Source organism: Eucalyptus grandis, chromosome 2 (assembly GCF_016545825.1).
Source record: "Eucalyptus grandis isolate ANBG69807.140 chromosome 2, ASM1654582v1, whole genome shotgun sequence".
Classification (NCBI taxonomy): domain Eukaryota; kingdom Viridiplantae; phylum Streptophyta; class Magnoliopsida; order Myrtales; family Myrtaceae; genus Eucalyptus; species Eucalyptus grandis.
In genome coordinates this window covers 40,806,139-40,817,280 of record NC_052613.1, presented here as the reverse complement: position 1 = coordinate 40,817,280, position 11,142 = coordinate 40,806,139, and the positions used below count along the sequence as shown (strand labels likewise).

The 11,142-nt window shown below is 39.8% G+C and overlaps 2 protein-coding genes across 2 annotated transcripts; both read left to right on the top strand.

The window, feature by feature from the left end:
* Positions 1–2,003: 2,003 nt before the first annotated feature.
* LOC104432820 (uncharacterized CDP-alcohol phosphatidyltransferase class-I family protein C22A12.08c-like) lies at positions 2,004–5,053 on the top strand. Its single transcript, XM_039306036.1, has 7 exons — positions 2,004–2,220; positions 2,499–2,594; positions 2,697–2,764; positions 2,952–3,159; positions 3,245–3,328; positions 4,553–4,626; positions 4,753–5,053. The coding sequence occupies exons 1-7, from the start codon at positions 2,131–2,133 to the stop codon at positions 4,790–4,792; spliced, it is 660 nt and encodes a 219-aa protein (XP_039161970.1). The 5' UTR covers positions 2,004–2,130; the 3' UTR covers positions 4,793–5,053.
* Positions 5,054–6,553: 1,500 nt separating this feature from the next.
* LOC104435343 (haloacid dehalogenase-like hydrolase domain-containing 5) lies at positions 6,554–9,611 on the top strand. The gene is given in 10 exon segments (XM_039307091.1): positions 6,554–6,780; positions 6,894–6,997; positions 7,205–7,240; positions 7,666–7,739; positions 7,853–7,893; positions 8,396–8,467; positions 8,846–9,050; positions 9,341–9,406; positions 9,408–9,437; positions 9,540–9,611. Coding segments are annotated over 10 exon segments (804 nt in total). The 5' UTR covers positions 6,554–6,676.
* The last annotated feature ends 1,531 nt before the right edge of the window (positions 9,612–11,142 follow it).

Below are 11,142 nucleotides of genomic sequence, written 5' to 3'. Positions count from 1 at the left end.
GGCTAGGGGCATCAGGGCATCCGGTTATTAGCCTTGTGCATATGTCTTGTGGTATATAAAGAAAGGTTAACCGTAAGGACAAGACATATATGGGTTCATTAGAACCATAAAGCATTCTCTAGTGGCACGAGTTTTTTTTTTTTTTGTATCGCCTAAGGTAAGAGAATGGTGACTGACAAATGGGATCTCTCTATGAGAGATGTTATCCATTTGCCACACTACCATATTGAATCCATATCAATAAAATTGAGAGCACTTGTGACCATGGAAGGCTCTGTGTGTATACATGCAGTTACCGCCATGATTCGGTGTTTAAGACTTTATGGGATAGGATTGATTATTAAGAATCATCTATGGACCAATGTGCGCACATAAGGTACAATTTCAATTAATAAAGTCCAAGTTGGATAATGTAAGAGTTTTCCTAATGTGGACTACATTAATTGTTATTGTAATTTACTGTTTTTACGGCTACCGTAAAACATGGTTGGTCTAAGATGAGATAGAAGGTTTCTTAATTAGTCTAATATGGGGCTGGCTAGTGTGGGCCGAGTTGAGCTTGGCCCGTAATGAGGGGGTCTGACTGGAAACTCTATAAATAGTGTTCAAGTCTCTCCTCTAACCCTAATTCTCACATATATCTTCACCTAAGGGGCGTTTACCTAACGCTACACGTGAGGGGGCCGCCTCATTGAACTAGTGATACAGAGGGTAATAGAGGAGAAGGACTTGCGCGTAAAACATTGTGTTTCCGCTTCCGCTTCAAGAACAATGGATCCAAAAACAGGTGCGTTAATCTTTCTACTCAATTATGCATGTTCTTGTTTTAGTTATAGAGATCTTGGGGTTACGCAATTTGCATCCAACACCCAGGACTTAGGTCAAAGACTAGGAGTCAACATTTTACCTTCACAGGTAGTTCGTTTCTTGTGTTTCTGCTTGCCCTCACGGTTTTGCTTGTTATCAAGTCCAGAACTACTTTGTTTCGTTTTTCTCTCATATTTTGACCAAGATAATTTGCAGGTCATACAGGGCCACACACCTTTTAAACAACTGGTATATAGGTAAGGATTTGTTGGATTATCTCCATGACCAATGTCCAATGAGAAATGCGGCATGCTAATGTAAATCAGGACTGAGCATTTTCGATAACATTTGCTTTTTTCATTTATCTCACTCATGATTATTAAAATCTATGATCGCAAAATAAAATATTGTGCATGTGTATTATTAGATTGATAAGAATTCTCCTGTAAAAGAATTATTTATAAGTACACGATTTAGTAGGTTCAAAACTGTGAAATTGGACTTTATTGAATGTACCCTATCTTGGATATGTACGTGGATATCAAAGAACACATCTCATATCTTCATCTCATGTGCTTTCTTCTTGGATACTAGGGAAATGCACTACCTATATTATATTATATGAATTGAAAAGACATAGAAGAGTGTGAATGCATGTGCTAACTATTCTAAAAGAATTCTGAATAGGCTTTTCTGTTTTACTAACGAATATGCTTCTCTATTTTATTCATTTGTTTCCTAATTGAGGTTTTTGCACAGATTCGAGAACGAACTTGTCGTTGCTGTTGGCAAAGGAGAACCTGCTACTGTAATGTCCGAATATGGATAAAAGTAAATATTTTGACCACTTCTCTAGGTTTGCAAATGTACCCAGCAATGTCTCAATTACTTGCTTGTGCATGCAGGTGTGTGGGTGGGGGAGGGGAAGAGAGAGATAGGTTGCCAATAGGGATAAAGCTATGTATTTAATAAAATTGATATTGATGGATATTACTTTAATGTCTAGGTAATATCTAGAAGCTAGCAAAGTTAATAAAAAGCACTCAAGTTCTCAGGGACTTGAGTAATCGCAGAGGAGTCCTCTCCTTAATTCATTTAAGTTGTCTGCGTTTTCAATACTGTTTCACCGAGACTGCGAATCGCAACAACTTGATTCTCTTTGATTTCTCTCCGGTTGATCCTCTTTCTGGTTGATCTTTTCTGTGCAGAAATGCTCTGTCAATTGATGAGTACACTAGCTACTTTGATGCCATTGATCCACTGGCACCGTACAAGAGATGGACAACTAAGCCAGGCATTGACCAGAATATCACTTCCAATGAGATGGCGAAGAGAAAAATTGCTGTGCAAACACAAAGAGTTCAGGCAGCATTTGTAGTCAGTGATTCTGTTGACTGGAGCAGAGATATTCAGGTTGTGACCACTCTAATGGATCTTGTCCTTTCTTAGATTATCTTACTCGGCTATTGAGTCCATGTCACGTGAGTTCTAAATCTTTGAACTGATTATCAAAAGACACCAGGCTTTTGTTTGTTTGTTCAGTAACTACTGTGCAACTTTAGTCATCATCCTTTTAGAAGTCTAGTGGGCGCTGAAATATGTTTCAAAGAAGTGATAAAAAGGAGTGTTATCATCTATCTATCTGTCCGCGTACAATAAAATAATTCTATGATACTCAAGTTTGGGTTTAGGTGCTCTGTGACGTATTGAGAACTGGAGCGCTTCCTGGAAAGGAGACTAATAAGCAACCGCACCTGTTTTTTGCAAATGATGACCTAGAATACCAGGTAAGCTATGCCATTTGTGATTCGAAGCTGCAATCTTGAGTTTTTGAAACCTTAGGGGAACTAAAGACTGGCTGATGACTAGCTGACAAAATGTAAAGGCAGGCTACTTTTCTTGCTGAACGTCTGGGTATGGGAGCTTTCAGAATTGCGTTAGAAGCAATCTATAACAGGTAATGGTGAGGTTCCAGTTTCTCAATGTATAGTTCTGCATGGAGTTTGATATAGTATTCTCCGCAAAAAATTAAAGATTGGCCTATAAGATCCTTGTGTAGGCCTAACATTCCTCAATGCAGCATAGCAGCATGCATTAATCTTCAATCTTATGTTGTGCATTGTTTACTTGTCCCTATTCTGCAGAATACATCCCATTCCGCTGGCGTATACATCATACGGGAAGCCAAATCCATTTGTTTATGGAAATGCTGAGACAGTGTTAAGGAATCTTATGCCATCTTTGTTAAGCAACCTAGATGTGGAGAATACTACAAACTCTGGAATTCGTTGTTTCAAAACCCTATACATGATAGGAGATAATCCAAAAATCGACATTAGAGGCGCACGACAGGTATGTTTCATACCAAATATCGTAGTTTATTATACCAGTAAATTTTTTTCCAAACATAATCACCAATAGTGCTAACAACCTTCAGGCAGGAGATCCTTGGTTTTCTATATTAACAAGGACTGGGGTATTCAAGGGAAAAGATAATCATTCAGAGTTCCCTGCGGACTTGGTAGGTTTTTGTACTCATCTCTCTTTCTCTCTCACTCTCTCCTCGTATGTATGTTGGGGTGAGTTGATGGTAGGTTCCCATGTATGCGAATCGTGTGCATTCCAGCATTTTCACTGCCTTGTTTTAGAGAATTTATATCCGTGTTCCTAGTGGAAAGTCATGGTTGAGAATGCAAATCTTAGATTCCACCAGGAAAACATTCGGAAGTCTAATACACTAGGTGATCACTTAGGCATTGTTTGGTTCACCTTGGAGTAAGAAAAGGAAATGAAATCCCATTGGAACTCATCTTCTGATGGTTTTATGATTGTGGAATCAAATTACCTAGGTAATGGATTCTCTTTAATATGCAGAATTGGATTGCTCAGTAGAGATGGTACCGGAATTCCTAGAAAAGAAAAACATTTGCGAACTCTACCCACTCAGTAGTCTGAGCTTCATCATCTTTAAATCCTACAAAACCAGAACTCTCTCTCTCTCCCCCCTTCCTCCATTCATCATCTTCAAATCCTTCCCACGTGAGTTTCGCCTGCCTCTTGGTTCCATAGCCCTCACATCCCTCTACTAGGTGAAATCCTTTCTCTCTCTCTTGTCATTGTGAAACTTGTTTGGATTCTTTATGGAGACATCAGCAACAAGCATCATGTTGGCTTGGGCGGGAACATAAAGTTCCATTTATCAACTCGGCTGAGTTTCTGTCACCCCATTTGCAGTTCTCGCGATTGGTCTTTGACTCAAAACACAAAGAGGATAAGAAATAAGAATAATAGCTTAAGGTAACTTCTGTGCAGTAGTTTGAAGTTCATAAAAATGGCTTCGTCTTCATCGCTGTGGATTTTGTGCGAAAAATGCTTGACTTGCAAGATTTTGATGAGTTTTGTATAATCGGTTCATAAAAATGCTTGTGTGAACTGTAAAATCATTTGGAGGACAATAATCGGGAAATTGTTGAGGTTCTTCATTCTGTTTCTATCCTCTACTTTTACTTGTTGATTGGAGACACATTCCATTTCTGACATGTTTTTAACCTCATTTGGCAACTCACATTGGACATTTCTTTCTTCATTGGTAATTTGAAACCAAACAATAAAGGGGGAAAAAAGCCACTCCTAGGAATTTGATTGCTTGGATCGGGATTCCTTTTCATAATTGCATGGCCATGAAACATGGCCTTAAGTGTTTGAGGTGTCCCATACTTATATACCTTGATTTGCTATGCTCTAGGTGATCTGTGAATTCCAACTTGGTTGGATGAAACATGACCGAACGAACCCTTTCCCTATTCAGCCTAGCAAAATGTCAGTATTTCAAAATCGAGCATATTTTTTTGTGGGGAATTTGTCTTCTCTCTAAATTTTCCTAGGTTAAAAATGAATTCGAAAATCACTCATCCTAATCAAACTCTTTTATGTTTACCTATGCAGGTTGTGGATACTGTTGAGGATGCTGTCGACTTTATCTTGAGAAAAGAGCACGGTTCTTGACATCACCTAGATGAAAGATGCCTTTTCTTTCTTTGGTATCTGAACAATCGTCAATTCTTTGGAAGGCGATACGATCTTCCATTCTGTGTTTTCCCTACCATAAAAAGTAACTACCATTAGCTAGTCTTCTATTGGTTTTGCTCGTCATGTATGTATGACGTTCCTTGAAGGCAGTCCACATCCCATTTGAATTAGGTTAGATCAAATGAATAATTTATGGTTCTTCTTACTCTTTTCTCGATGCATGCGATGTCGATTACATGATTTTTGGGAAAGTATACCAATGTCCTTTGTTACGTGTATATGAGAATTGTAATTGGCAAATCTGAAACCTTTATGGACCCTCACCAAACGGGGCGATGTTTGGATCTCCAAATTCAGCCATGGTAGACGGATCCCATGTTGCATGAATATTGGGTCATGGCAAACACCACATGTGAGATTGTGTGGATACAAGGTTTACTTGGTGATCTCGGAATACAGTTGAAAGGTCCGACGAAGTTATTCTGTGACAACGAATCGGCTCTGAAACTTGCGGCGAATCCTGTAATGCACGAAAGGACCAAGCACATAGAAGTGGATTGTCATTTTACTCGGGAGAAGATTCAAGAAGGGACAATCGAGACAAGAGGGATTGGAATTGCTGAACAACTTGCAGATGTGTTTACCAAAGCCCTATGTCATATCTAGTAAGCAAGCTAGGTGTCTTGGACATTTACAAGCCACCAGCTTGATGGGGAGTGTTGGAAGATATGCAGAAGATCCTGAAAATATACCAGGAATTGATTGATCCGATTTCTGATCATAGAGAATCAATCCAAATATTAAATTGATTTGTAAAATATTACATTGCCTTTTTCTATGTATACATCTTGTAATATAAACAGCAAAAACCCTGTACATTGATTACAAGTCAGAATACAAAAAAACCTTCTCCCTAAACTTCGTCCTTCTCTTCTTCTTCTCGTCCGTTCCTTGCTTGCCTTCGGTTTTTGACAGGAATGACCAAATCACCAGGAGAAATATCCTTCACGGCAGAGCCAACTAAGTGTACTTCACCAACTCCTTCACATCCTCCGACTGCGAGCAGTTGTGGCCTCACCGGATACACACCTAGATCAAAGTTTATGCATGAATTATCAAATAAACCTCACGCAAAGTAATAAATAGTCCATGGATGAATTATGATCTGACTTTGTAACTACATATCAATGTTCCCCAGGAAATGGAGCAACAATTGTCAAAGTCAAACAGTGAAGTCATAAAAGATGCATTAGCCGCCTCAGAATCTCGCAGTTAGACTTTTATTCTCTTCCAATATCTCAGCAACTGAAGAGAAACTCATCCTGACATATAATCCACTCGTAGATCAAGTCCATGGGTGAATAATGAGTAAGAAGGCGCGGATCGCAAATGAGGCATAATTAGGAAATTATCGCAAATCATTTTAGTTTTTATCGTGAATTCAGGTTACTTTCTGAGGATGAAGCGAAGCCTAAAATCAAATCTATAGGACACAGAAGCCATCACAGATATGTCAGTAGCCTCGAAGTCCCCGAAACATCGAACTCCTCCGCGATGTGCTCAGTCCACCATAAAAAAAAGCCCAAAAACTTTCACCAAAATCAAGCTTAACCGTTGAGCTCGGATCCGAAGGAAAGGCCGATCCGTTATCGAGGCCCTCCCATCATTTCAACCGGCCCAATTCACGGCTCCTGAACATCGAACGAGAAGACGCTGCGCGATTGGGCCATTCTCTCTCTGTCTCTGTGGACTGTTGAAGCTCGCTCCGTTCTTCTTGGAGCTTCATCTCCAGCGACTCGACCTCCTCGATCTCCCGAAGCGATTGGCCGCGAACAGGACAATGAGGCGCCAGCTTTTCACCATCGCCTCGCGGAGTCGCGGCAGAAAGCAGCCGTCCCCGCTCGCCTCGCGCTCGTTTTCGTGGCTTAGCTCGCAATCGGATCGGTGCGTTCCGGTCATGCTTCGACTACGCTCGTGACTTTCTCCGACGTTCTCTCGTTCTCTTCTTCTTCTTTTTCGTCCGTGATCGAATCGACGATCGTGGTTTCGTTGTGCAGGCCTTCGTTCGGCATCGCCTTCGACATTGACGGCGTGGTCCTCCTCGGTCACACTCCCATCGGTGGTTCTCCTCGCGCGCTCAGGAGATTGTACGACGATTCTGGTAAAGCTTTCGCCATCGCTTGCTGATATACCTGCGAGACTTATCTCATGCTGGCGATCGTGCTGTTTCACGTGCTTTCCAATGTTCTACGTTGCGAACTGATTGCTACCGAAATTTCTGATGGACAGTAAAGGGCGGCGGATATCGAGATTCGTATCTGCTATGTGTAACCTTCTATCACTTACTTTATGTTCTACATCTTTTCAGGAGAGTTGAAGATACCTTTCGTGTTCTTAACAAATGGTGAGTGTTCGTGATTGCTTTAATGTGTTAGTAACCTTTACTATTACATTTCTCACTTTCGATGTGTGTTAGCGAATATGACCGTTCTATAGAGTCATCACCGGTGAGTGCCGTGATATGATGGTCAAACTAAAGTTTTCAAGTTGCATGCTGGACAACGTACGCTTATTGTGGTTGATTATTCACTTATCGGCAAGTATTGGTACTTTTAAGATCTGATAGTAATCGTCTTGATGATTTTGAGATTGCCGCTATCTTATGTTTAAGTCATTCAAGCAATTTGAATCTGTGACGCCTTTTGAGATGCCCTTACCTATAATCACTCAATATGTTAGTCCCTTGAAATTAGAAATTTTGCTTGTTAATTCTTGAAGAAGCGATAATTAGTTTTTACTGCACGCTGCTAATAGCAATGGCTGATGCAGGAGGTGGCTTTTCTGAATCCAAAAGAGCCCAGGACTTAGGTCAAATACTAGGAGTCAACATTTTACCTTCACAGGTAGTTCGTTTCTTGCGTACATAATTTGCTTGCCCTCACGGTTTTGCTTGTTATCAGGTCCAGAACTACTTTGTTTCGTTTTTCTCTCATATTTTGACCAAGATAATTTGCAGGTCATACAGGGCCACACACCTTTTAAACAACTGGTAAATAGGTAAGGATTTGTTGGATTATCTCCATGACCAATGTCCAATGAGAAATGTGGCATGCTAATGAAAATCAGGACTTAGCATTTTTGATAACATTTGCTTTTTTCATTTATCTCACTCATGATTATTAAAATCTATGATCGCAAAATAAAATATTGTGCGTGCGTATTATTAGATTGATAAGAATTCTCCTGTAAAATAATTATTTATAAGTACACGATTTAGTAGGTTCAAAACTGTGAAATTGGACTTTATTGAATGTACCCTATCTTGGATATGTACGTGGATATCAAAGAACACATCTCATATCTTCATCTCGTGTGCTTTCTTCTTGGATACTAGGGAAATGCACTACCTATATTATATTATATGAATTGAAAAGACATAGAAGAGTGTGAATGCATGTGCTAACTATTCTAAAAGAATTCTGAATAGGCTTTTCTGTTTTACTAACGAATATGCTTCTCTATTTTATTCATTTGTTTCCTAATTGAGGTTTTTGCACAGATTCGAGAACGAACTTGTCGTTGCTGTTGGCAAAGGAGAACCTGCTACTGTGATGTCCGAATATGGATACAAGTAAATATTTTGACCACTTCTCTAGGTTTGCAAATGTACCCAGCAATGTCTCAATTACTTGCTTGTGCATGCAGGTGTGTGGGTGGGGGGAGGGGAAGAGAGAGATAGGTTGCCAATAGGGATAAAGATATGTATTGAATAAAATTGATATTGATGGATATTACTTTAATGTCTAGGTAATACCTAGAAGCTAGCAAAGTTAATAAAAAGCACTCAAGTTCTCAGGGACTTGAGTAATCGTAGAGGAGTCCTCTCCTTAATTCATTTAAGTTGTCTGCGTTTTCAACACTGTTTCACCGAGAATGCGAATCGCAACAACTTGATTCTCTTTGATTTCTTTTCGGTTGATCCTCTTTCTGGTTGATCTTTTCTGTACAGAAATGTTCTGTCAATTGATGAGTACACTAGCTACTTTGATGCCATTGATCCACTGGCACCGTACAAGAGATGGACAACTAAGCCAGGCATTGACCAGAATATCACTTCCAATGAGATGGCGAAGAGAAAAATTGCTGTGCAAACACAGAGCGTTCAGGCAGCATTTGTAGTCAGTGATTCTGTTGACTGGAGCAGAGATATTCAGGTTGTGACCACTCTAATGGATCTTGTCCTTTCTTAGATTATCTAACTCGACTGTTGAGTCCATACTGGGCTTTTTGTCACGTGAGTTCTAAATCTTTGAACTGATTATCAAAAGACACCAGGCTTTTGTTTGTTTGTTCAGTAACTACTGTCTAACTTTAGTCATCATCCTTTTAGAAGTCTAGTGGGCGCTGAAATATGTTTCAAAGAAGTGATAAAAAGGAGTGTTATCATCTATCTATCTGTCCGCGTACAATAAAATAATTCTATGATACTCAAGTTTGGGTTTAGGTGCTCTGTGACGTATTGAGAACTGGAGGGCTTCCTGGAAAGGAGACTAATAAGCAACCTCACCTGTTTTTTTGCAAATGATGACCTAGAATACCAGGTAAGCTATGCCATTTGTGATTCGAAGCTGCTATCTTGAGTTTTTGAAACCTTAGGGGAACTAAAGACTGGCTGATGACTAGCTGACAAAGTGTAAAGGCAGGCTACTTTTCCTGCTGAACGTCTGGGTATGGGAGCTTTCAGAATTGCGTTAGAAGCAATCTATAACAGGTAATAGTGAGGTTCCAGTTTCTCAATGTATAGTTCTGCATGGAGTTTGATATAGTATTCTCCGAAAAAATTAAAGATTGGCCTATAAGATCCTTGTGTAGGCCTAACTTTCCTCGATGCAGCATAGCAGCATGCATTAATCTTCAATCTTATGTTGTGCATTGTTTACTTGTCCCTATTCCGCAGAATACAACTTATTCCGCTGGCGTAAACATCATATGGGAAGCCAAATCCATTTGTCTATGGAAATGCTGAGACAGTGTTAAGGAATCTTATGCCATCTTTGTTAAGCAACCTAGATGTGGAGAATACTACAAACTCTGGAATTCGTTGTTCAAAACCGTATACATGATAGGAGATAATCCAAAAATCGACATTAGAGGCGCACAACAGATATCTTTCATACCAAATATCGTAGTTTATTATACCAGTAAATTTTTTTCCAAACATAATCACCAATAGTGCTAACAACTCCTTCAGGCAGGAGATCCTTGGTTTTCTATATTAACAAGGACTGTGATATTCAAGGGAAAAGATAATCATTCAGAGTTCCCTGCGGACTTGGTAGGTTTTTTTACTCATAACAAAATTCAGACATCTCTCTTTCTCTCTCACTCTCTCCTCGTATGTATGTTGGGGTGAGTTGATGGTAGGTTCCCATGTATGCGAATCGTGTGCATTCCAGCATTTTCACTGCCTTGGTTTAGAGATTTTATATCCGTGTTCCTAGTGGGAAGTCATGGTTGAGAATGCAGATCTTAGATTCCACCAGGAAAACATTCGGAAGTCTAATACACTAGGTGATCACTTAGGCGTTATTTGGTTCACCTTGGAGTAAGAAAAGGAAATGAAATCCCATTGCAACTCATCTTCGGATGGTTTTATGATTGTGGAATCAAATTACCTAGGTAATGGATTCTCTTTAATATGCAGAATTGGATTGCTCAGTAGAGGTGGTACCGGAATTCCTAGAAAAGAAAAACATTCGCGAACTCTACCCACTCAGTAGTCTGAGCTTCATCATCTTTAAATCCTACAAAATCAGAACTCTCTCTCTCTCTCTCTCTCTCTCTCTCTCTCTCCCCCCCCTTCCTCCATTCATCATCTTCAAATCCTTCCCACGTGAGTTTCGCCTGCCTCTTGGTTCCATAGCCCTCACATCCCTCTACTAGGTGAAATCCTTTCTCTCTCTCTTGTCATTGTGAAACTTGTTTGGATTCTTTATGGAGACATCAGCAACAAGCATCATGTTGGCTTGGGCGGGGACATAAAGTTCCATTTACCAAGTCGGCTGAGTTGCTGTCACCCCATTTACAGTTCTCGCGATTGGTCTTTGACTCTAAACACAGAGGATAAGAAAGAAGAATAATAGCTTAAGGTAACTTTTGTGCAGTAGTTTGAAGTTCATAAAAATGGCTTCGTCTTCATCGCTGTGGATTTTGTGCGAAAAATGCTTGACTCGCAAGATTTTGATGAGTTTTGTATAATCGGTTCGTAAAAATGCTTGTGTGAACTGTAAAATCATTTGGAGGACA